General features: G+C 40.5%; 2 protein-coding genes across 2 annotated transcripts in view; one reads left to right on the plus strand and one right to left on the minus strand.

Annotated features, from left to right (window-relative positions):
• The window catches only part of AQP9 (aquaporin 9), an 837,480-nt gene that overhangs the window by 582,051 nt on the left and 228,866 nt on the right, over positions 1-26,563 (plus strand). The window lies entirely within an intron of this gene.
• Positions 7,896-26,563, minus strand: part of ALDH1A2 (aldehyde dehydrogenase 1 family member A2) — a 102,446-nt gene continuing 83,778 nt past the window's right edge. Inside the window, exons 9-13 of the mRNA XM_049773659.1 lie at positions 25,050-25,234; positions 16,608-16,772; positions 15,838-15,995; positions 15,231-15,305; positions 7,896-8,391 (exon numbers count right to left, since the gene is read on the minus strand). Coding sequence (XP_049629616.1) covers positions 8,319-8,391; positions 15,231-15,305; positions 15,838-15,995; positions 16,608-16,772; positions 25,050-25,234 — 656 coding nt within the window. The 3' untranslated portion in view covers positions 7,896-8,318. The remainder of the gene's footprint in view (positions 8,392-15,230; positions 15,306-15,837; positions 15,996-16,607; positions 16,773-25,049; positions 25,235-26,563) is intronic.

Here is a 26,563-nt window from a genome sequence, read left to right on the forward strand (position 1 = left end):
GCAGCCACAAACCCCAAAATAAATAAATAAATAAAATTAAATAATTTTCCTTTTTTCTGAGTGAATACTATTATGCTGCATGGATTCTCCATATGTCCATCAATAGAAATGAGGGTTATTACCATCCTTATTGTGAATGATGCTACTATGGATGTGAGCATATGGTTCTGCCATGAATTAGGCAGATTTATGCACTGGGACAAAATCACTATCTCCAAATTTCCCACCATCTCACTGAGTGGATCTTTCTCCCTCATTATTTTAAATCTGTTCACACATAGCAATCACCCATAGGTGAGCCTTCTCTGGTGGGCCTCTTGCACACAGCCTCAAGATCTTCTTCCTAACCAGCACTGTTTAGTGACTCTTTGAAATGTTTTGTTACAAGCCTAAACTTTTCTGGCTCTTGTGCTGAAGACTCAATGCATGACTCAAACCCATGTATAAAAACATCTCCCAAAATCTTCTTGATCATCTGAACAGAAAAATATTTAATTAGAGGAGATAGGACCTTCTCTCCTTGAGTAGGGCTCTGAAGGCTATCAAAACATTTCAAAACAATGTGTTGAATAAACAAGACTAAAACTCTGGTTTAGTTTCCTGAAAAGAACACTTGACAAGCTTATTTATTACAAAGACCTCAATATTGCTGAGGGTAAGTGGAAAAAATTAAAAGACAAGGTTTTCTAATATGAATGTTGCTTTGTGCATTAATTATTTTGAAAAATGGGGGGAAAGATTAAAGTAGAATCATGGGTCACCAAGAATACCTTTAACTGAGGTCTGAGGATTGAGTTTTGAAGGGGGGGCTGCTGGTTTGGGGTTCTTCAAGGTTCTTGAGGGGTAAGCCTTGCAACTCATTTGTAAGAATAACAGTCTCTATGGGTAAGGGCAGAAGAAGCAGTCAGCAGGAGCTCTGGGAAGTTTTATTCTCTGCTGTCTTTTAGAATTTGCTGATCTCACATAGGTCCTGGCTCGTGTAAAAGCAGCCATGTTTAACTTTCTTGACCATGGGCCATCAGTCCTCCTAAGAAAGGACAGATGGGGATAGTAGATGGTGTCAGTCTCAGGAGATGAGAGGCCTTTTAAGAACTGCTTTCTCCAAAGACCTCATGTCTCTCTGCTCAGAATGACTTCTGGGGTTTTCATCTCAATTCTGAATGAGGAAACAGGCTGCCTAAGGTAAAAAAGCCTGAGCCAGGGATCCAGAAGCAGCACAACCTCAACAGAGTTAGCCTTTATTCAGGAACATGTGGCAAATAACTCTTCTGAGTTAATATGGAGCCTTCTTCACCAGTTGACCACTCTTGCCTCCTATACTGTAAAGGGCAGGTAGGATCATACACATCCTCTCCCTAGGCAGAGAAAAGCTAAGCTCTAACATATGATATTATTTTAATTAACAAGCTAGTTAACTTTATGGGGAGATTTCTGTATTGGAGGGGGATTGAGGGACTCTCCTGGTGATATTTGGGACAACTAGGTCATGTGGTTTAAAGTGATGTTGTTCTGGGATTCCAGCAGTTTTCGGGGAACCATACAGTGCTCTGTGTCAAACTCAGGTTCCTGTGCCTGCATGTCTACTGTCTTAAGTACCAGTCTATTTCCACAGACCCTTATGGGTTTTTTTTTTTTTTTTGCTAGTTTGTTTTTTGTGGGGGCCAATCCTGAAAATATTCAACCCAGTCGTGCAGCCTGATAGTTTGGTGCTCACTCAAGTGCTCCACCTTTGGACTTATATGCCTGATCTCAGAAGTGGACTTTTAAGTGGCTATTATGCAACCAATGCCTCAGCATTCACCCAACATCCTGTCCCTAGATGATCTTAACACAGAAGTATCTTCCTGCGTGGCTTCTACCTAGGATTGCAAACTGCATAAGTGCTAGACCAATTCTAAGGTCAGGTGAGATTGGTAACTGCCCTTGGAATACATTGCTCATGAATATTAATCATGAATTGCTGCTCTTATTTAAACTCTGAAATGGAAGTTCCTATAATCCTTTACAATCAGGGGTTTCAAACTCACTGCCTGCGGGCCGCAAACGCCCTCTGTACAACATTTTGTGGCCCTGCCCTAGAGGAATCTTTATTTTTGTTTTGTTTTAGTTGTTTGGGTCACACCCCCCAATGTTCAAGGCTTACTACTGACTTTGCACTCAAGGATTACCCGACTTTGCCTCCTGCAGCCCCCAGGTAATTGAGTTTGAGACTCCTGCTTACATTTTCTTCTTCTATGGTCAGTATGAACAGATGAGAGAAATAAATCCCATTGCCTCCTCTCAAGGAAGAAATTGAGAATTCGAGTAGTTAACTCCCAAGAGCATGCAACTAGTGAGCAGAGGAGTCCTCCAGGATCCTATTCCTTTGCCTATTGGAGAAGTTCCTGATATAATGAAGTTTCTTTCTAGAATCAGTATGTATCCATCTACACTTCACGCACACACAATGCACACTAAATTCCTAGATCATGTCTAACAAGTTCCTTTCCCCAATTCCCCTTGGCAAGCCACACATTTCTTGTAGCATACACAATCACACAATTAGGGACTGGGAGTGTCCACTGCTGCAGGCTCTGAGAGTGTTTGTGGACATCACACCTCCCTCAGGGTCACTAGGGAGCATGAGCTAATTGTATTAACAAGTAGCATCTGGAATTTATTCAATTTTACACGAATCCTGTTGTTTATGAATGGATCTAACTTGAGAATGGGAGACCATGATCTTAGCTGTATAACAAATAGACCCTGCCCTTGGGTTGGCCAAACTGGCTAGCCAGAGAACACAATGTTTTCTTCCTAATTGCCACTTGACTGTCTCCAAGGGAATTGAAAATTTTCTCTTTCTAGGTTACCAAGAGGAGCAAGAGGAGCAAAGAAAGTATTCTTTCTTATCCTTCTTTAAACCTGACTGGAATCAAAGATTATCAGGGTCCTAAATTTGGCCCCAGTGAGGACAGAGTGAAGGGCAAGCAAGTGGTTTCTGTCTATTGCAGCTTGGGTGTGCTTGCATGGTTGTATTTTTTTTTAAGTCCTACTCTGAGTATAAAATAGGAAACCAGCTGTGAATCTCTGAAAACAGACCAGGGAAATCATGTTGTAAAATAAATTAGGCAACTCAAATGTGTTTCATAAATAACATCTCTCTCATGAGGAGAAAAAGTAGGAGGACAGAGACCTGCTCTGGAGAAGCAAACAAAACAAGCAAGGCCAAAGACCTTGAAACCATTAAGAGGCGCTCAAGCTCCAGCAGGAATGGGGCCCAGGTCACACTGGTTTCAGGTTCCTTGTTGCTACATAGATAAATGGCCAAAGGAAACATTATCCAAACAGTTTCACATCAAAGCTAAATGGCAAGCTGATCTTCCTTTTAATCTGGCCAATAACCAAGTAAGAAGTAGATGATGTTCGTGTTTGGGAAGAGGGCTTCATGCCGTTCCAGAGTGGATTTTCCCAGGCTTCTCTTCCCTGCCTATGTCCACTGCACAGCAGTGTACAACCCGCCTGGCTGTAGCCTGTGGGTCTCACAATCTCAGTATCTGTACGCATTCAGTGCACAGATCAGCCTTGGGGAGGAGGGAACAGAGAGGTGGTAGAGCAGTGTACATGAAGGCCTTTGAGCTGGGTGAGAAGTAATAGATTCCTGTGACTTAAGAAACCAAAGGTAGCATTTTGTTTTAACTCTTGAGTTGTTCACAGGTGAGTGTAGGGCCTCAGGTCTCAAAGCAATGCAAGAAACGTCCCACTCATAGGGTATTGGATCTTCACGCAACAGTGACAGAGTTGGAATAATTCATCACACCCACTAAAGAGCACACAAGGTGCCACAGAAGCTCAGTGATTCACCTGGATTTGTACAAGGCAGAGAAAGTCCTCATTACCACTTTTCTGGAGTCACAACCTTTGACCTTTGCAGCTCAGTTATTCTGCTGGATAGCTGTCCTACTGTGAGCAGATATTGGGCCTCGCAAGCAGTCACAGTAAATGAAGCAAGACAGTCACCGACTCCTGGCTGTGATCTAGCACTCTGAGGTGTTTTATGAGGGTGGTCACTGCATGGTCTCAGTCTCATACTAACATATTTGTGGAGAGAGGCCAGGACTGTGGATGGGTCACTTTCAAGTCCTATCATCTTGTTACTGTTTTTATTGCTCCTATTATATTTTGAGCATTCCTGCGTCTGACTTTACATATTCCTGTACATTATTAGTCAGCCAAAAACAACTAGAGAAATGAATCAGAGACTCCATAAACACACTCACTGGCAATGAAAGCTTGTGCTCTGGTTGCACCTGCATCCCTGACCCCCCTGCCAAGAATGTAGTCAATTGGCTCTATCAGATTTCACAGTCATGGGCTTCTGCCCCTAGTTCTCAGAGCCTTGGTATCTTTCCAAATTCTCCATATTTCTGCACACCCTTTCCTAGGTGCTCATCCTGACCCAGGTAGGTAATCCACCCTTTCTTGCTAACTTAATGTGCCCATGTTCTTTATGAGTTCAAGAATCCTTTATCAATGATGTTGGGAGTGGCAAAAGCTAAAGCAGGGGTGGGTGGGTGGTGGGCAGCAAGCAAGAAGACCTCGGGAAGGCTGTTCTTGCACTGGTACTTTGAAGGCCATGTGGCCCTGTGCAAAGTTTTCTTGTAGGCTGGACACCTTGTTTCTAGGAGGTCAGTTAAATCTCCAAGGACCAGTACTCCTCAAACCACCTGTGCTCCCCAGTTCCTATTCTACTAGGACCCCTTTTCTGTGTCTCTGTGCTTTAACCCCCTTTGCTTTTTCCTCTTTCTCTGATACAAGTGGCCTTCATTTGTATTATATTCCTCCTTTCTCAGTCTGGTTCTTTGTCTATCTCAGACTCTGAACACAGAACTGTCCATGGTATGTTCTTGCCATTGTTCAGTTACCTGGATCAATCCCTCTCTAACTCTTAAATTCCAATCTCCTACTCCAACTGCCTCCTGGCGGTCTCGTGTCTGATCTCATCACCCCAGTCTACCACCACCAGCATCATGACCAAGGTAAAAGTCCAAAGCCTGAAGTTCTAATCTTTGTTTCAAATTCTGCCGTTTTATTGTGCAATCAGACTTGAAAATGTCCCCCTACTTTTTATTTTAAAATATTCTTTCAAGTTCTTGTGAATGCTTGATATATTTGTTTCCTTCTTTTCAAACCCCAACAACCACTGTTTACAATAACTGCCAGCACATAGTGTCTACTCCTGCCAACCCATCTCTTTTTCAGAGACGTGAGCCTTGACCAGAAGGCAGTCTTCTTGCCCCCTAATCTATGATATTCCACTGCTTTTTGATTAAAGTTAGTTCAAAAATCTCTCTTATTGAATGGCTTTTCTGTTTTACTCCAGTCTACAAACTTATCATTTCTTTCTACTCCCTAGGCCTAGCAACACATCCAGATCCTAATTATATATAATAGAATGAAAAACGAAGTCATCAATAAGATGTGCTGAGGTATCTCATGGTGACTCAATCCTGTATTTAAAAAATGCACTAAGGTATATTTTAGATGAAGGGTCCAATGAAAGTCTTAGGAGTTAACAAAGAAATAACCCATGAATATGTAGTGCTGATGGCCAATGAGTGAGTATCTGTTAGATTCATTAATGACATTTATAATTCTATCTTCATTTGTCTTTAGTTAAAGAGTCTAAAGATATGAATTTGGAGAAGCATACTTTCATAAATCATCAAATCATCTGTCTGTTTCTGAGTTCTTGTTGTGTAAACTCCACTTTAGCACCTTTGTAGAGAACTTTAAAGAATTACTTCATGCCCTACTAATTCTCATTTTTTTCCCAATGGTTCAAAATACTGAACCTGAGGTAAATCTATATAGACTCACATTTTTGTGTTACAGAGTTCTTCAGTCTGTGTCACTGTGAGAAAAGACCTCAGTCACAGCAAAGATACCAAGACAAGATTATCACATCTCTTCCTCCCAACTCTGATCTCCTCTGTGGACACATGAGCAGTTTTTGTTTTAAGTTACTTGACTGGAACCAGAGTAGAGTTTGAACCATAAAGAATGGACATTGTTCCCTAAACGTTTACCTCTTAGAATATAGAAGGCAAGCAAGCTCAAGAGGTCACGTAATACTCATTTACAGTGTACCTTTGACAGCTACAAAAATACTGCATCAGGGTGTCAGCTTTGGACATCATTTTACTGCAGGAACTATAAATAAAAGTACTGCAAAGCAGCATAACAAGAGCACTGATCATATAGCCTGTTTTTGTGAGAACAAGGGCCGAGGTGTATCTCTACAGTTTAGCTCTTGAAAGGTTATTTTAAATGAAAATCATCATTCTGTGTTTTTCATACATGATCATACTTTCACATAAAACCATAGGCACACACATAATTTTTAATAATGTTCAGAAAATGTGGGCTATATTTGCCTTTCCACATTCTATAAGATACTCTCTCAGGCTTTTCTGTTCAATAAAAGGAGACAGTCACTGCCCAGCAACTGAGAAGACCCATATGGATGTAGTATAACATAAAGACAGAACACAGTCAAAGGAGTACACAATATAAATGCTTTATTGCTAGCACAGAGGTTTCTTTTTAAGTAAATTGAAAGAAATAAATCTTCATTTTCACATTCTATATTGCAGTTCAAGGGTAACTAGCTGGTTAATGGATATGTTCACTTGGACAAACACTACAGGAAGAGATCATGACATTCACATGGCGAACTCAGAACTGTGGCATCTCTCAAGACCAGCGGGGCCACTGAATACACAGTTATTCGTACATAACAGCAATTTCTTTAATCGTTTAGATAGGGCTATAAATAGAAAATTCGTATGAATAAAAAGCAGAAAACCGTTAAATACATCAGGCTATATATGTATTGCCCACATTTCATATACTCTAGGTTACAACTGGTACTTTTAAATAAATGAACTTCATCTAGGTTATAACAAGACTGGATTAGATGTGATGGTGGAAAGTAGGAAGGACAGGAAGCTGGCATTACCCACACTGAGTTGGTGGGTTCATGGGAAAGCAGAAGAGAAGAGCTGTGAGGAAAGGGCTGCTTCCTGCCTCACCTGGCAGTTGCCAGTAGCAACAGTGGTGCTAGGAGATGGAGCACTCCTGTATGATGGAGAGGCCAACAGGGAATGTGGCAACAGCCTCAACTAGAACACTGTGAAAGGAAAAGGGAACCTCCATGCCTGGCCAGGCTTTCATCTATTGCCAGTGGATTTAGGGCATATTAGGGCACAATGGGCCAAAGTCATACTTGGGATACTAGGATTTGCAGGTGCTAGAAAAGTGGGGGTTGGGGCCAAAACTGCCATAGATTTCAATTGCAAAAATAGTTACATAATGAGAACTGTCAGCCAGTATCAGAAACAGAAATATTTCTGCAAGGCACCAATAATTACATTTTTCTAAATCCTGGGGACTACTGAGGTTGATTTTTGTTTTGGTTTTGGTTGAGTTTAAAAGCTTTGGAAAAGATCTTATCAGTCTATGAAAAACCACCAAAATCTGCCTTACGCCAGAACCACCAAGAAGAAATTTGATGCTCATTTGCACACCTGCGTATGCACACATGGGCTCAGGTGCATGCTTGGAAGCTGTGAGTGTCTCGTCATCATCTAGATTTCCATCTTCCTCTCTTTTGTGCATGCTACATGTGCATATTAAAAAAACCAGATCAGGTCAGGAGACTCTTGAGCTCTTGTTTCTTTGTCATGCATCTGCAGTGTACCAGCTCCTGGCATTTTCAGTCTGGTCTAGCTCTAACTAAAACCATTGCATGTTTTGCTTTGAAGAGATGGATAACATGAAACGGTAATTTGGCTGCAAAACCTTGGAAAATTGTTCCCGGCCCAAACATCTGCCCCCAATGAGCTCAGCTCAGATCTCCACGGAGAAGAAGCAAGATGTTAAGGTGGGAGAGCTCAGAGAGGGGGAGGGAAAAATGAAGACAATGGCCAGGTTCAGGTTCCCTTTCCTCTGGAGAGGTGTTTTGTTCTTCCTGCTGGAACACGTTAAATCACAGCTCCCTTGTTCATCCTGACTCTAGAAAGAGATACTGGATACAACTGACAACCAGTTTTCCTCCCTTCACCCTGCAATCCCGACATTTGGAATCTCTAAGGTGTTCCCTTTACGGAGTGCCAAGAATGGTCCAGCTGGTTTGCTTTACCTACACAGTGTCCAGCCTGACCTACACACTATCGTTGAAAATTTTAAATAAGGACTGAACATCAGCTTTGGATTCCTGAGAGCTGGCCCCAGGGGAAGCAGAAGAGAGGCGAGCAGGATGGCCTTCACCTGCTTCTTTAGGAGTTCTTCTGGGGGATCTTGACTGTCACCGTCTTGACTTCAGAGTACTCTCGCAAACCAAACTCTCCCCTGGAAAACAGAAACCGTTAGAATGAGCAACCAGAGGGTGTTCTGGTGTGCATGGTCAGAGAACAGAGAAACAGATTCTCCCCTTCTAATAGCAGAGTCCTGGTGCACGTGTCCAGCCAAAAAGGGTCTCTTACAAGTCGATCAGGTTTCTTAAGGTAAAGGGGGGAGGTTGTCTTTGCACTTCTGCACAGAGAAATGACCATTCTCAACGTCTCAGAGAAACAGGTCTAGGATAAACCTGCTCTGGTTGATTTCCATGGCAGGGTCCAGGCCTTGAACCTCTGAGCTGGCAATTATGCCCAAGTGCATAGTCTCTTCAGAGCAAAGATGAGTCTTTTCTTTTTCCCTCCAAACCCATCCATATTTCCTGTACCAGATCAACCTCTGAGATGTCTGTGTGCTCTTCCCTTCATTTGCAGCAGGGGAATGAACCTGGCTTGCCCCTTTTGGGAGGTGATATTCTCATTAGCTTCAGCCACTCTACTAGTCTCTTAATAGTCAGGATTAGCACTAGCTAGCTAAAACAGCCAGTCTTTTTTCTGCCCTGGAACCATTCTCAAAGTGTCTCGCCAAACTGCCTCCTTCTGTATCCAGGCCACTCCATTTCCTGGCATGCACTTGGGGAGCAGACCTGGGCTTTCCTCTCACTCTGCTCCCAGACAAGGCTATGATAAATGTCGGGAGGCCCACAGGTGGTGGAAGGCTCAGAATTTGGGTATCTGCAAGGGTACTACAGGCACGGACCCTTTGCAGTAGCTCTTGTGTGGGATGGATGACACACAGAGCTCTGCTCCAATAGTACACTGGTGTGGTCCAGATATCTGCAGATTTAGAATTACTCTAGAACCCCAGAACCAGACAGAGGCAGAACAAAGTGAGCTGCAGAGGCAGGAAACATGTGAGTGTGGGGTCAGTCATTCACTGGCTGAGACTACAGTGGCTTATGCCATGTCAGGAACACAAGTGCTGAGCTCTGCACACACAGGTTCACCCAAGAAGCTGACCCAAGCAGAGAGATATCTGACCTGCCACGCCTGGCAAAGATTTTGTTACTCTGTAAAGGTCTGGTGAGGAAACCCCCAGGACAACATGTCGTGTGTTCTTCAGACTTTAGGAAACCCTGCTCTAAAGCATGCAGGTTTTCAGGCCTGACCCTCTACTCTGGTTCATCAGTGAGCTCCTGTGTCCCAGTGTTGCACAGTGGCAAGAGGGCAGACACTATATGGAATGTTTAGGGATCTATGTTTTGTTCTGGTCCACCCTGCCATTTCTTCTCCAAGACAAAAGGCATAACCTATCTATGAGGCATTACGTAAGCCAGCCAGCCGACTGCCATCAGGCATCGTCCCAGATGGAATCCTAAAGCAGTAAGTATTCCTCCAGGCTGTCTTTTCCTGATCCCTTCTTATTTTTTTTAATTTTTTTTATTGAATAGCCATAAGATACAGAACTAAAAAGTTGTCAATAGCCGATTTTCAGTTATTTAATGTTTAAACACTCATCCTATCACTAATGTTCTTTTCCTGCCATCAACTTCTTCCAATCACAACCCCAGCCTGCTTTTATGGCAGACACTTTTTTCTCCTCCTCTCCTACCTCTCCTCCTCTTCCCCCTTCCTCCTCTTCCCCCTTCCTCCTCTTCCTCCATTTCTTCTTCTTCTCCCTCTTCCTCCTCCCCCTCTCCCCTCCCCTTCTTCTTCCTCCTCCTCCTCCTCCTCTCTCTCTCTCTCTCTCTCTTACCCTTTAGGCATTGTGGCTTGTAATAACATTACTGAAAGTGTATCATGCATATCACTTTACCTCCTTTCAGCACCCAGTTCTTTTCCAGAATGATCATTTCCAGCTATTGTCATAGCGTCCCTTCTCTGTCCTAACTGCACTTCCCCTCAAGCCCATTTCTATTGTCTTTGGGTATTCTTGCCCTTTTATTGGGCTTAGATGTTACAGACATTTTGGCTTACAGCAGCATTTTTCAGAGAAAGGGCCCCAGACCACCTGCATCAAAATTATTCCAAAAGCTTATTAAAAATGCAAATCCTGGGTCTAAGCCCAGATCAATGAAACAGAATCTGAATACAGTGCCTCAGGTATGTTGGCTTAGCCAGCACCTTGTGGCTACAGGGAGATGTCCCTTTATTTTATTTTTAATTATTATTATTTTTAAGTTTTTTTTTTACTGAAAACATTGTGATTTACGAAGTTTTTCAGACATACAATATTTCAGAGCCAATCCCACCATCAGTGTCAACCTCTCTCCACCAATGTTCCTACAGAGTATCTCATACCACTACTCGTGCACTGCAGCCTGCCAGCTAAAAAGCACAGTGTAAGTTTTGATTGTTAGAATTTGGGGAAGATGCCTGTTTCTATAATAACCCCATGATGCTTCTTCTTTTTTTTTTTTTTTTCTTTTGGTTTTTGGGCCACACCCGGCGGTGCTCAGGGGTTTCTCCTGGCTGTCTGCTCAGAAATAGCTCCTGGCAGGTACGGGGGACCATATGGGACACCGGGATTTGAACCAACCACCTTTGGTCCTGGATCAGCTGCTTGCAAGGCAAACGCCACTGAGCTATCTCTCCGGGCCCATGATGATGCTTCTTAACTCTAAAGTCTATGGCCTCTGTTTAGAAACATGCTAAGGCTCAGGACTTTCTTGCTTTTTCCCTGGAGCAATGACACATTATTTTTTCAATATTTTGGACTCTAGATAATAATCCCTTGTTTCAGAGGGGGAGTCCTCTGTGAGGAAGCAGGGCTGGATAGACAGCTCACAGAATGAGCTATAGGCAAGAGTTGGGAAATTCAAAAGCTGGTTCTGACCTTCGGAGTCAGCAGCCAGCTATCAGCTAACCTGCAGAGGGCAGCCCTCTCCACAGCTTCATGTGGGGAGCTCTCAGGGGCTCTGACACCTCTCCCAGGCGGAGCTCCAGAATGGGTTACTTCCCTTCTCTGTTACCTTTAGAGAAGGGTCACAGAAGTGTCAGGGATCAAAGATATAAGGAGTATTCAGGTGAGACCATGAGTCTATATTCTGGTAAGGTTTAAAATGAGGCTTCATGATGCCTAAAATGAGGAGAATGGGGTTCAGGGTCCAGGCAGAGCCTTTGATTTCAGTCTTTTTCTTTAAAAATTATTTGTGGGCTATACCCAGAAAGCTTAGGACTTAAACTTAGTCCTGGCTCTGTGCTCAGAGCTCAAGCTCCTGAGGAGATTGGGGGACAAATGGGGTACTGGGGATTGAATCTGGGATTGAATTGGCAGTATGCAATGCAAGTTGCCATTCCATTGTATTATTTCTAGTTCAATTTGAGCCCCCTCCCTTTATTTTTTTATTTTTACCATTCAAAGTCATTTAAGGAAAACTTTCTGGGGAAAATAAGGACAGAGAGCCATCTAATTTAGACATGATGATGTGATTCACATCAAAGAGCACCTTCTCTTAATTACTTTTAGTTACACTAGGAGAGGAAATAACAAAAGTTCCCACAAGACAAATCTCAAAAGGCTGCTCTCCAAGTCTTTAGGCTACTGTTTGGACACTGCAGAACTGTCTCCAGGACCATCTTTCAAAGCCAGAGGTTTGGAACTTTGGAGGTGTGGGGGTAGACATATGATGGGAAGAAACTAGAGCTGTACAATGTCACAGCCTGAATCCTGGTGGGGGGGCTCCCAGAATAAAGGTGAAGGGCGAGTCTGGGATTAGGAGCCACCAAACACGATTATCTGTTATGAGTTTATTTCTTGTCTACGATTCAATCTCTTAATGAGCTATAACCAGATCTATGTAAGCAGTGTTCTCAGAATCTATGATTTCCCTGACATTGCAGCATAAAGAAGCCAACAGAATCTTGAGAAGCAGAGAAGCAGAAAGATAATGCCACATGCAAGAAAGAGATTGCAAGAGGACGTGAAACCTGTAGACAAGCTGAAGGAAAACATTCAGTCAGGAAGCAAAAAAGGGCCATCCTGGGTGGATGGAGTCTGTTCCAAATATACAAAAAGCACTGAAATCCAGAAACAAGACTTCAAGCAAAGGCAGGCCCTCCTGGACTTGATCGAAGACAGAGATGACACTGGTTACAGCAACTAAATTAGAGGTGAAATTCTACCACACTTCCAAAGTAACACTTTTTTAAGGAAAAATGGTTAACCATTTGTCAATGATGAAGCAAGCAGTGTGCATTATATGAGATTTGCCAGATACTTTGGAAAACTTTAATTTAATATTTAATAAGTACAGTTGGGGCTGGAGCAATAGCACAGTGATAGGGCATTTGTCTTGTATGCAGCTAACTAGGGGCAAACCCGGGTTAATTCCTGGCATCTCAAATGGTTCCCCCAAGCCTGCCAGGAGCGATTTCTGAGTGCAGAGCCAGGAGTAACCCCTCTGCACCATTGGGTGTGGCCCAATAAACAAACACCCCCCCAAGAAAAAAAACCCCAAAACCAAGTACAGCAACCCACTGGAGTAGAGAGTCTTTTTAATTATTCTCATTTCATATGAGACTAAAACTTAGTGAGAAGTGGTTTTTTCATCTCACCAAGCAGCAGTTACTTTATTCAACTCATTAATTTCTATCCACAGTTGCATAGATATGAAATGGTAGAGCCAGGATACATACCTGAGCAATATGGTTCTAGAAATTCTGCTCTGAGCATCAGAGTCATACAAATTTTATGGTTTGGTTCTCTGGGCTATAACTTATCAGCTAAAATACCTGAAAAACTCAAATCATTTGTGCTCTTATGGATTTATAGATTCACTAAACTTTTACCAAGTTTTACTTTTTTTTTTGGTTTTTGGGCCACACCCGGTGACGCTCAGGGGTTACTCCTGGCTATGCACTCAGAAGTCGCTCCTGGCTTGGGGGACCATATGGGACGCCGGGGGATCGAACCGCGGTCCGTCCTAGGCTAGCGCAGGCAAGGCAGGCACCTTACCTCTAGCGCCACCGCCCAGCCCTCCAAGTTTTACTTTTTATTTTATTTCCTCTGGGGGGGGGAAATTGGGCCATTTCTAATGATGCCCTATCTGCTATATTCTCTCTCAAGCCCTTTGCATGCTTATTTCAGTTATTTAGCCTCTTTTCCCACTAATATCTTGTTTGTTCAGCAGTCCTGAAATTCTCACTCTAGATATTCAATTCTTTCCTTTAAAGGCAATTCAAATCTTGCTATAAGAGCAGAAGTGAAGGTTAACAGAACTCCTTGCTCTTGCAATGATATCTACCGATTCTAAACACCTCTGCCACCTGTATATACTTACATTACTTACTTAGTTCAATATTGTGAGTATTATGAATCAAAAACGACTTGAAATGCCTTTATATGCTGCAGTTCTTCAGAGCCCAGTGCTCAGGGGAACTGTTTCTTATTCTTTGTTATAAGGTTGATTTTGAACTGTTTGCTCTAAATAAGGAAATAAGCATGGGAACTACTTCCTCTGTTAGTCACAGGAGTTAGAAAACATAGATCCAACAAGCTTCTTTAGAAATCAATGAAAATGGTGTTAGTTTTTTTCTAATGGGGGTGGTGGTGGTTTTTAATTCAGGATATCCCAGCTATAAATCATCCTTTGAATGACACTGAAAAAAAAATCAATTACTTCTGTCAGCTGCCAATAAAACTCCTCTTCAATAAAGTTTTCCTTCCTCAGTCACCTTTTTAGAACCTTAATATTCCTGGAGAACTTGGCTCTCTGGAGATACTCTTCTTCAAGTTGTCATTAAGCCCAGCCCCACGCCTCTTCCCAAATATCACAAGATCTAAGAGCATCTGGAGCCACTGACACCTTGTGTCCTCCAGAGCTGTCACTTATTGGCTGGGAAACTTGAATAAGCCCCTTAAGTCTTTAAAGCTTAAATTCCCTGTATAAGCAATCTTTAGTATAAAGAAAAGTGTGTCTTCTCCACAAAACCACTGTGAAAATCAAATGAGACAAAGTAGGCATTTAATAAAAATATCTACCAAGGCAATTATAAAATCTTCCCCACTTTGCTTCTTCCTTTAGCCTCTGTCAAAATATTCTATATGCAAGGAATGTTGGCTTTTTAACTCTCGTCAGTTTTTACAAAATGCTCTTTACATGTCTTTTGAGCTGGTGTTTAAACTAACCTTTCTGCTTAAATTATTAAAGTTTCTTTCATTCATTCTGTGCCTTAACTTTGCAGTAACAGACACAAGGGATCTAGAGAGGCAGAGCTGGTAGGGAAATAAGCAGATGTAGGGGAATAAGCTCTAAAGTCAGTCCCATAAGCTACAGAAGTGGTGGAAATTATGGCTAACTGCTGAATTCACAGCAACAATTCTGCTACTGGAAAATAAAAATATAAAAATAAAAATTTGGCTTTCATGTCCCTCATTTGGGATGTCAGTTGAGGTTTTGCCTCAGAATATTTAAAACCTCACAGCCATTTTGTGCCCATGGCTTGGCAGCTGGTGAACTGTGCTTTAAACACTCCAAATCTTTTGTTTTGTTCCCTAACTGGTTTCTAGTTGTCAGGCTTTGGTGATCCTGCTATTCTTTCTACCTGAAATGGTTAATTTTAAAATGTTATATACTTTATGAGGTCTTCTCTAACAATACCAGATAAAATTAATTCATTATTTAGTATGTATTACATAGCTGACAACTTGTACAATAGCACATTCTACAAGACATTACTAGTATATTAATTTCTATCCATTTTTATTTTAGTAATGGGGTTGATTTTTGTTGATATTTGTAATATTTATGTGGTCAAAAACTTATTAAAGAGAATTAAATTATTTTCTGAGCATTTCACTATGCTGATATTCTCAACGTCTATCTGCAAGCACTACCAACTTTGGGCACTCACATTTCTCTTCCATTTCCAGACATCTTGAATCCCCCAAAGGGGCTCTGGGCATTCAAAGCATTGTAACAATTGATCCTAAAAGAAGAAAACACAGAAATGTTAGTGAATTCTGCTTGTATGAAAAAAATACTATTGACATGATCTTTCTTTTAAAGTTTTGTTTTGTTAATTGGGGAGACAGCTAATAGGATTGGAGCATATGACTCAAAGATATGTCTTGCAGATTTAAGGTGCTGAGTTCAATCCCAGGCACTGCAATAATAGACCTTTGAATACTGAGGTTGTGACCTGGAATCTGAAGCCCACTACACAGGATTATTGTATATTGAACCATCTGATCCAGTTGGACAAATATTTCTGGGAGGGGACTGTAGGTCCTCTGAGTATCCTTCATACTAAGTGAAATGAAACACACAAGTTAAGATTTCCTTTAAATTCCTGATATCGCCTGTAAGGAATATATTCCTTCACAAGGTGAAGTCCAGTTGCCTTTGTCTTCTCCCGACTTTCAGATAATGTTTGTCAATTTTATCCAGACTCAGAAGAGTTACAAGAAAGGCCCTACACTACCAGGGGAATTCATTATGGCGCCACCAATGGAACTTACCACACAGTTCCAGCTTGCATTGCAGAAGATACTGTGAGGGCCTTGTTGATGTCATTAGTAAAGACAGCTGCAACGAGTCCAAACTCTGAGTTATTGGCTCTTTCAATAACTTCATCCATAGTCTTAAATCTCAGAATTTCCTGAACAGGACCAAAGATCTGCAACAAAATAGTTTGACCCAAATGGTTGCTTTGCCATTTCCATCCTTAATTAATGCTCTACATTTTAAACAACGTTTATTCTGGCTTTGTTTTAAATGACACTTAAATTTGGCAGCACAAATCTAAAAATTCCCCAAACTTTTCTACCAATAAGATTACATAAAAGTCTACCTTAAAGTATGTTGAAAGGGCCCACCTCCTTGGAGTCCCTTGATTCTATTAAGTTTCTTAAAGCAATGTTCTTCTTGAGCCCCCCACATGCTGTTCTGGATTGTTGGCTCCTCTGCCACTGCATAAATATTAAGAATGAGTATATACTATCTAATGTCCAGTAGCCGACTGGGGAATCCACACTGTTGCCAGTGTACCACATAGATCAGTCATTGCATGTATTCTGTTAGCTAATAGTTCATTGTAACTATGTCACCTAATCTCCATCCACTTAGCCTTTTTAAGCTTTACTTCTTTAAAGTGAGAATGTTACAGTCATACTGATATTGTGTAATGCCTATAATTCAAAGAGCATGAACTCTAATATCATTTATTGGAAAGGCCTAATAGACCATCTTTAGAACTGTGTAGCTTTAGTTAAAACTCCGAAGCTGATACCTCTTCTTTGGCAATCCGCATGTCATCGGTGACATTGGAAAACACTGTGGGCTCAATGAAGAATCCCTTTCTTCCCAGCCCTTTGCCTCCACACTCCAGTTTGGCACCCTCTGCTACTCCACTCTGGATGAGTTCCAGGATTTTGTTGTACTGTTTCTTATCAATCTATGAAAGAAATTACCCAATAAATTCATGTGAAAGCATCTATAAAAAAAAAAGGAAATAAGCACTTCATCTTGGACTGTTTTCAATGCTTCACTACATTTAGTCAATATGGAACTTCTATAATGGAATCACTTTTAACCAATGAAAAATATAAATTTTGTGTGATCTCAAACTAAATATCAAAATCCAATAAAAATTATAGCTTTGAGACTACTATCAAATCAGAATCACTAGTTGAAAATTTAGGTAATGTTTCTAAATTATGACTAACTGGCTTCTTTATTAATATTTATAACAGAAAAAAATAACCTCTTAAGTCAAATGAATAGTTTAACAAATGGTAGAGATACAGAATAAATGAAAAAATAAGCTGGACACCAGGCGGGGAAAATCCGCGAAAGTACACCGGCCCAGTGGGGCTCAGCTGTGAAAGACTGTGAGTGTGACCTGTCTATGTCTGTCTACTGTCCTCTTGCGTGAAACTCTTGCGAGTGGGGCAAAAAGAGGCTCAGAGGAGCACGGCCGCTCCGCTTCGCTACGCGGCCGTGCACTCTTTCTAAGGAAAGAACTCCATTGCAACAAGAAGGAAAAATCACACTAAGAACGGCGCTATATCACAGAAGCAAACATTTCTCTCTGGACTGTCTTCTCTGTTGCATGCTCGGGCCTAAGATTTGACCCAGTGTGAGGCTTCATCCACGGAGGACTCCCCTCCCATAGAGGCAAGTCAGCCCATCCAGAAAGGGAGGAGCCAGAGGAGTGTGCTGCCTACATCATATAGACAATGAATACCACTACAACACGTAGAAAAACCCACAATACAAGTGTGACAATGGGGAAACAACGCAGGCCAGCATCAGACATAGAGAATGAAGATGACAATTCTGAGGACCAGATAATGACTGAACAACTAATCAACCTCTCAGATAAGTACTTTAGACTAGCAATATGGAAGGTGCTCAACAGACTCCAAGAAACCATGGATCGAGTTGAACAGAACACTAATAAGAACCAAGAAAATATGAAGGCAGAAATGACAAAACTCCAAACTGAAATAACATGTCAACTAACAGGACTGAAAAAGTCAGTAAACGAAGTGAATGACAAAATGGATAAGCTCTGGGACAGGGTATCAGAAGCTGAGAATAGACTTGGTGCTGTGGAAGATGAGATACATAACAATTCCATACAGCAGGAGAGATTGGACAAAAAACTTAAAGCAAATGAGCAGACAATGGAAAAATTAGTCAAAGAATGGGAACAGACGAAAATAGAAGTCTATGATAAGATCAACAGAAACAACTTAAGAATCATTGGAGTCCCAGAGACCCAGGAAGAAAATTTCCAGGAAGAATCAATGGTCAAGAACATCATTAAAGAGAAACTTCCAGAGCTAAAGAATATATGTGATCAAATCCTGCATGCCCGAAGAGTACCAACCAAAAGAGACCCCAGAAAAACCACCCCAAGACACATCCGAGTCACAATGACAAATCCCACAGATAGAGACAGAATTCTGAAAACAGCAAGATCAAAAGGGGAAATCATGTTCAAGCAAGCTTCCCTGAGATTTACAGCAGACCTGTCACCAGAAACGCTCAATGCCAGAAAGCAGTGGTGGGATATTGTGACAAGACTGAATGAAATGAATGCTTCACCCAGAATACTATACCCAGCAAAACTCACTTTCCGGTTTGATGGAAGAATACATGGTTTCACAGACAAAAAACAGCTCAGAAACTTCACAGACACAAAACCAGTCTTAAGAGAAAAACTGAAAGACCTAATCTAAGACAAGACTACCCAAAAGACACACCAAATTTTGAAATAAAGATGGCGTTAAATCCCAGGACAATTCTTTCTCTCAACGTCAATGGACTAAATGCACCAGTTAAGAGACACAGAGTGGCTAAATGGATCAAAAAACTCAATCCAACCTTCTGCTGCCTACAAGAAACGCACCTGAATAGTCAGAACAAACATAGACTCAAAATAAAAGGCTGGAGAAAAGTTATCCAAGCAAACAACACCCATAAAAAAGCTGGAGTGGCCATACTAATATCAGATAATGCAAACTTTATACTCAGGAAGGTTGTAAGGGACAAAGACGGACATTTTATATTAATCAAGGGGTACGTAGAGCAGGAAGAATTCACTCTCCTAAACATATATGCACCGAATGAGGGGCCAGCAAAATATTTAATACAACTGTTGACAAATCTGAAAAATAATATCAACAACAACACAATAATTGTGGGGGACCTTAACACGGCTTTGTCAACACTGGACAGGTCAACCAGACTGAAACCCAACAAGAATATACTAGACCTGAGGAGAGAAATGGAAGAAAGAGGCCTAGTGGATATATATAGGACACTCCATCCCCAGAAACCTGGATACACATTCTTCTCCAATGTACATGGGACATTCTCCAGGATAGACTACATGCTGGCACATAAAACATACCTCCATAAGATCAAGAGGATAGAAATTTTGCAGACTACCTTCGCTGACCACAAGGCTCTGAAATTATTTGTGAACTCCAAAGGGACTCAGAAGAAACACTTTAACACCTGGAAGTTAAACAGCCTCATGCTCAATAACCAGTGGGTCCGAGATGAAATCAAGGAGGAAATAAAAAGGTTCCTGGAAACAAATGACAATAAAGACACAAACTCTCAGAACTTATGGGACACAGCAAAAGCAGTACTGAGAGGAAAATTTATAGCTTTGCAAGCACACATCAGGAATGAAGAAGGAGCTTACCTGAGTAGCTTAATGACACAGCTAATAGAACTAGAAAATGCTCAACAAAAGGACCCAAGAATAGGAAGACAGAAGGAAATAACAAAGTTGAGAGCAGAAATCAACGAAGTGGAAACTCAAAAAACAATCCGAAAGATCAACGAAAGCAGAAGTTGGTTCTTTGAAAAAATAAACAAGATTGATAGACCACTGGCAAACCTAACAAAGAAAGAGAGAGAGAGAAACTTGATAACTCGTATCAGGAATGAAAAAGGAGAGATCACTACTGATATGACAGAGATTCAAAGGGTAATCAGAAACTACTTTGAAAAACTCTACGCCACTAAAAATGAGAACCTGGAAGAAATGGATAAATTCTTGGACTCTTATAATCTTCCACGGTTGAAGGAAGAGGATGTAGCATATCTAAACACCCCCATCACCATTGATGAAAATAAAACAGTAATCAAATGTCTGCCGAAAAACAAAAGCCCAGGTCCAGATGGATTCACTAATGAATTCTATCAAACTTTCCAAGAGGAACTACTGCCAATCTTGGCAAGACTCTTTCATGAAATTGAACAAACAGAAACACTTCCAAATAGCTTTTATGAAGCCAACATCACCTTGATACCTAAACCAGACAGAGACGCTACCAAAAAAGAAAATTACAGACCAATATCACTGATGAATGCAGATGCAAAGATCCTCAACAAAATCCTGGCAAATAGGATTCAATGCCTCGTTAAGAAGATCATCCACTACGATCAAGTAGGTTTCATCCCAGGAATGCAAGGCTGGTTTAACATCCGTAAATCTATCAACATAATACACAACATCAATAACAAGAAAAATAAAAACCACATGATCATATCAATAGATGCAGAGAAAGCATTTGATAAGGTCCAACACCCATTCTTGATCAAAACTCTCAGCAAGATGGGAATGGAGGGAACCTTCCTCAATATAGTGAAGGCCATCTACCACAAGCCAGTGGCAAATATTATCCTCAATGGAGAAAAACTGAAAGCCATTCCTCTAAATTCTGGCACAATCCAAGGCTGTCCTCTCTCACCACTCCTTTTCAACATAGCACTGGAAGTACTTGCTATAGTGATTAGGCAAGAAAAGGATATCAAGGGAATCCAGATAGGAAAGGAAGAAGTCAAGCTCTCACTGTTTGCAGATGACATGATACTCTACTTAGAAAACCCTAAAGACTCTATCAAAAAGCTTCTAGAAACAATAGACTCATATAGCAAGGTGGCAGGCTACAAAATTAACACACAAAAATCAATGGCCTTTCTATATACCAATAGTAATAAGGATGAAATGGACATTAAGAAAACAACCCCATTCACAATAGTACCACACAAACTCAAATATCTTGGAATCAACTTGACTAAATATGTGAAGGACCTATACAAAGAAAACTATAAAACTCTGCTCCAAGAAATAAGAGAGGACACACGGAAATGGAAACACATACCCTGCTCATGGATTGGCAGGATTAACATCATCAAAATGTCAATACTCCCCAAGGCATTATACAGATTTAATGCCATCCCTCTAAAGATACCCATGACATTCTTCAAAGAAGTGGATCAGACACTTTTGAAATTCATTTGGAACAATAAACACCCTCGAATAGCTAAAGCAATCATTGGGAAAAAGAATATGGGAGGAATTACTTTTCCCAACTTTAAACTGTACTACAAAGCAACAGTTATCAAAACAGCATGGTATTGGAATAAGGATAGGTCCTCAGATCAGTGGAATAGGCTTGAATACTCAGAAAATGTTCCCCAGAGATACAACCATCTAATTTTTGATAAAGGAGCAGGAAATCCTAAATGGAGCAGGGAAAGCCTCTTCAACAAGTGGTGTTGGCACAATTGGATAGCCACTTGCAAAAAATTGAACTTAGACCCCCAGCTAACATCATGTACGAAGGTAAAATCCAAATGGATTAAAGACCTCGATATCAGCCCCAAAACCATAAGATATATAGAACAGCACATAGGCAAAACACTACAGGACATTACAGGCATCTTCAAGGAGGAAACTGCACTCTCCAAGCAAGTGAAAGCAGAGATTAACAGATGGGAATATATTAAGCTGAGAAGCTTCTGCACCTCAAAGGAAATAGTGCCCAGGATACAAGAGCCACCCACTGAGTGGGAGAAACTATTCACCCAATACCCATCAGATAAGGGGCTAATCTCCAAAATATACAAGGCACTGACAGAACTTTACAAGAAAAAAACATCTAACCCCATCAAAAAATGGGGAGAAGAAATGAACAGACACTTTGACAAAGAAGAAATACGCATGGCCAAAAGACACATGAAAAAATGTTCCACATCACTAATCATCAGGGAGATGCAAATCAAAACAACGATGAGATACCACCTCACACCCCAGAGAATGGCACACATCACAAAGAATGAGAATAAACAGTGTTGACGGGGATGTGGAGAGAAAGGAACTCTTATCCACTGCTGGTGGGAATGCTGTCTAGTTCAACCTTTATGGAAAGCGATATGGAGATTCCTCCAAAAACTGGAAATCGAGCTCCCATACGATCCAGCTATACCACTCCTAGGAATATACCCTAGGAACACAAAAATACAATACAAAAACCCCTTCCTTACACCTATATTCATTGCAGCTCTATTTACCATAGCAAGACTCTGGAAACAACCAAGATGCCCTTCAACAGACGAATGGCTAAAGAAACTGTGGTACATATACACAATGGAATATTATGCAGCTGTCAGGAGAGATGAAGTCATGAAATTTTCCTATACATGGATGTACATGGAATCTATTATGCTGAGTGAAATAAGTCAGAGAGAGAGAGAAAAACGCAGAATGGTCTCACTCATCTATGGGTTTTAAGAAAAATGAAAGACACCCTTGTAATAATAATTTTCAGACACAAAAGAGAAAAGAGCTGGAAGTTCCAGCTCACCTCAGGAAGCTCACCACAAAGAGTGATGAGTTTAGTTAGAGAAATAACTACATTTTGAGAATATAATGAGAATTTTGAGAATATAACTACAATATTGAGAATGTATGAGGGAAATGTAGAGCCTGTTTACGGTACAGGCGGGGGTTGGGTGGGGAGGAGGGAGATTTGGGACTTGGGTGATGGGAATGTTGCACTGGTGATGGGTGGTGTTCCTTTTATGACTGAAACCCAAACACAATCATGTATGTAATCAAGGTGTTTAAATAAAAAAAAATTAAAAAAAAAAAGAAAAAATAAGCTATAATCATACTTACCGGGACTTATTTTTAATAAAACTCCTAATTATATACTTAGAAGAAATGATCATATTTAAAGAATGAGGGTTACCTATTCTATTCCATAAACTAAGGTCAGGTCTTTGGTGAAAATCATAGTCATTAGTAAAGAATGTGGTGGGGTGTGAGAAGTACAGAGGTCTTTTTGATTATAGTATGGCACCAAAACTTAAGTAGTGGAGGGGATGAAAATTTTACTCCTACAATAGAGGTATTAAACAAACCTCTGAAATTCCATAATATTACATATCAATAAAATCAATTTTAAAATGGGTAAAAACAAATGAAATAAGGGCAGTCTTGCCTCTTTACAGTGACTGCTACTGTAAATAACATAAAATTGTAAAACCTACTTTTATTTGAGCTTGACTGCTCAGCTAGGACATCAACCTTCTCTCAAAGGTCCTCAAACTTTAGAGATATGCTTTTTGATTAGAAAAATACAGAATATAATGATCAAGAGATGAATTTAGATATTTTTTTAAATTTTCTCAATATCAAGCTGGAGGGATAGTACAGCATTTGCCTTGCAGGCATTTGCGTTGTAGGTGGCCAATCCAACACTGATTTCTGGAACCCCGTATAGTCCCCCAACTCCTGCCAGGAATAATCTTAGAGTGCAGAGTTAGCAATAAGGCCTGAGTACAGCTGAGTGTGACCCCAAAGCAAAAATAAATTCTCAGAATCGAGGGAGATAATAAGTGGGCATGAAGTAACAAAGGGCAGGGATCAAGGGACTTGGTAAGTGGTGGTGCAAAAGAGTGGCATAGTTAAAGAGTCAACAATGCTGAAAGTGTGATATCCAAACTACAACAACAAAATTAAAAAATATACCCATCAAGGGACCAGAGTGGTGATGCAAGCGGTAAGGCAGTAAGGCGTTTGTCTTGTATGCTAGCTTAGGATGGACCACAGTTAGATCCCCAGGTGCCCCATATGGTTCCCTAAGCCAGGAGTGATTTCTGAGCAAATAGCTAGGAGTAACCCTTGAGCATCACCGGGTGTGGCCCAAAAATCAAAAATAAAATAAAATAAAATAAAATACCCATCAAGGAGGCAGGCTGATGGAGGGAATCTAGAAACAATATATTTCCAAGTAGTAGGGAAGTTCATACTGATAATGAGACTGATGATGAAACATAGTATGCCTAAAAGTTAACTATAACCATCTTAGTTTGTGAATAGGGCACCTTCGCAAAAAATTAAAACTCTCAGAATATATTTATTGTTTAATATCAGAATCCTATGTGAAATATGCCTTGATAGTTGCAAAGAGCCTGTAAAGCTAAAGAGAAAAATTTGATACTTTTAAAATGTGTTTGTTTGTTTGTTTGGGAGGTGGGCCACACTCGGTGATGCTCAGGGGTTACTCCTGGCTATATGCTCAGAAATTGTTCCTGGCTTGGGGGACCATATGGGATGCTGGGGGATCAAACAGCAGTCTTTCCTAGGCTAGTGCGGGCAAGGGCAGACACCTAACCGCTTGCACCACAGCTTTTTGGAGCCACACTCAGCTGTGAACAGGGCTAACTCCTGGCTATGCACTCAAGTATCATTCCTGCAAGCTCATGGCACCATTTGGAGTGCCAGAAATCAAATCTGGTTTGCAGCTTTACAAAACAAGCACTGTATTCACTATACTATTACTCTAGCCCCTAAAAAGGAAATTTTGATGGCCTACAGGAACTTTGATGATTCTTCCTATCAACACAAAGTGTGAACATTCAGAGTCAGAGCAGAAAGAAAAGTAGCTCTTTATTTCCTACACATTCATAAGTGACAAATGAATCTCCCAAAAGCTAAGTCAAATTACCACAGAACTCTTTAGCAACAGATAAAAGGTTAAATGACTTCCAGGAAGGAAACAAACAACTCAACCTTCTTGAGCACTGGTGTCTGGGGTGGGTTCTAAAGTCCAGATCATCCTTTATCTTCCCAAGTCTTTCTTTAGAGTTTAAGATGCTCCAACTTACCTTCAAAGTTCAAAATAGCCTTACAGAAACTATATTTCTTTAGCTTTTTAGGTATGAAACTTAGAAATGGAGAGAGAAGCTTAAGAATTAATAGCACTTCAATGGCTACCCTTATATCTGTGAAGATAAGGTCAGGAGAGATAGGGCAGCAGAAAACCATGAATATGTTTCTGTCAGATCAGGCTTTTGTGCTTACCAAAAGTTAAAATGTTAAAAAGTTAAAAGTTAAAAAGGGTATTGAATTTTTTACCTGAGGTCCCTGCTCAGTGGTGGGGTCAAAAGGACTCCCCACTATGCGTCTCTTGGCCCTCTCCACACTTCTTCTCACAAACTCTTCGTAGATGGATTCCTCCACAAAGATGCGGGAGCCAGCAGTGCAGCACTGGCCTTGGTTGAAGAACACACCCTGGTGGGCCTGTTCCACTGCATAGTCCACTAGGAGAGGAAATAGCCACATATTCAACATTGCTTGGCACACAGCATGGCCTGTGGAGCCACCTCTGTTCCTATTACATAGAGCAGAATAGTGAAGTACTGGTCAGAGAGTATAAGTGAGTTCTAACTGGATCCTTCCATCACATTTTGGATGGACTCTGACAACTTCACTTTGAGTGTCATTGGATCATATCTTCTGATAGAGAAATCACAACATGTCAAAAGGCCTGGCATATAATATAATATAATATAATATAATATAATATAATATAATATAATATAATATAATATAATATAATATAATATAATATAATATAATATAATATAATATAATATAATATAATATAATATAATATAATATAATCTCTACCAAACAAGAAAAACAAACAAACAAATATGAAAATTTAGAAAGTCACTGCATTCCAAGTTTCCAAATTTAAAAAATATTCTAAAATGCGGTCATTTTATTTTGAGGTCACACCCAGCACTGATCAAGGGTTTCTCCTGTCTCTATATTCAGGAATGATTCCTGGAAAGAACTTGGAGGCCTATATGGAGATAGAACTCAGGTCAGAACCATGAAAGGTAAGCACCTTACCTGCTAAACTGTGACTTTAGCCCAGAAATCAGTTATTTTTAATGTTAATTTTAAAGCTCTATTTAATATGCAAAGTATTTCGGCAACCTATACTCTGCATTTGGCCTGTGAACTTCCAATTTAAAAACTCTAAAAACCCCAATGGATGGATATATAGAACCATGTAGCTGCATATTTAATTAGTATTTTGCTAAATCTATTAAACTATGGTGGGAGTAGTTCAGCTTTGAAAACACTAATATCCTCTACACTTATAGAGAATTCTGTAACAGAATAGGACAACTAATTATTTTACCTTATGTATTATACTTCAAATAGTACAAATAATATGATACAACAAATAAATCTACCAGCTCAATAATGTCAAGACAATGGAATGCCCTCTAAACAGGAATTCAAATTTCTAAAAAATTTAAAAGAAAATTTGAGAATCAGTATAGAAAAATTAAACTTGGAAAATTCCAAGTGAGATCTAAACTTCAGGTAATTTACTTCCTGATATCTTTAAGTGAGCAGCCTGGGAAAGCAGCTATGCTCAGCAGGATGGCAGGGAATACAGAAGGGAGAGCAAGCTTTCGGAAATTCATTTCCTGGAAACTTCTCAGAGTAGCACCACTACAGCTGGGTCTGTTTTTGCAAAATATCTCCCAAGTGGCTGCTCTTGGGCACACTATCCTCTGATTTGGTCTAATCACTCAGAAGTGGCTCCATGTGTGATCGTCTTACATAAG

Source organism: Suncus etruscus, chromosome 5 (genome assembly GCF_024139225.1).
Source record: "Suncus etruscus isolate mSunEtr1 chromosome 5, mSunEtr1.pri.cur, whole genome shotgun sequence".
NCBI classification, from domain to species: Eukaryota; Metazoa; Chordata; class Mammalia; order Eulipotyphla; family Soricidae; genus Suncus; species Suncus etruscus.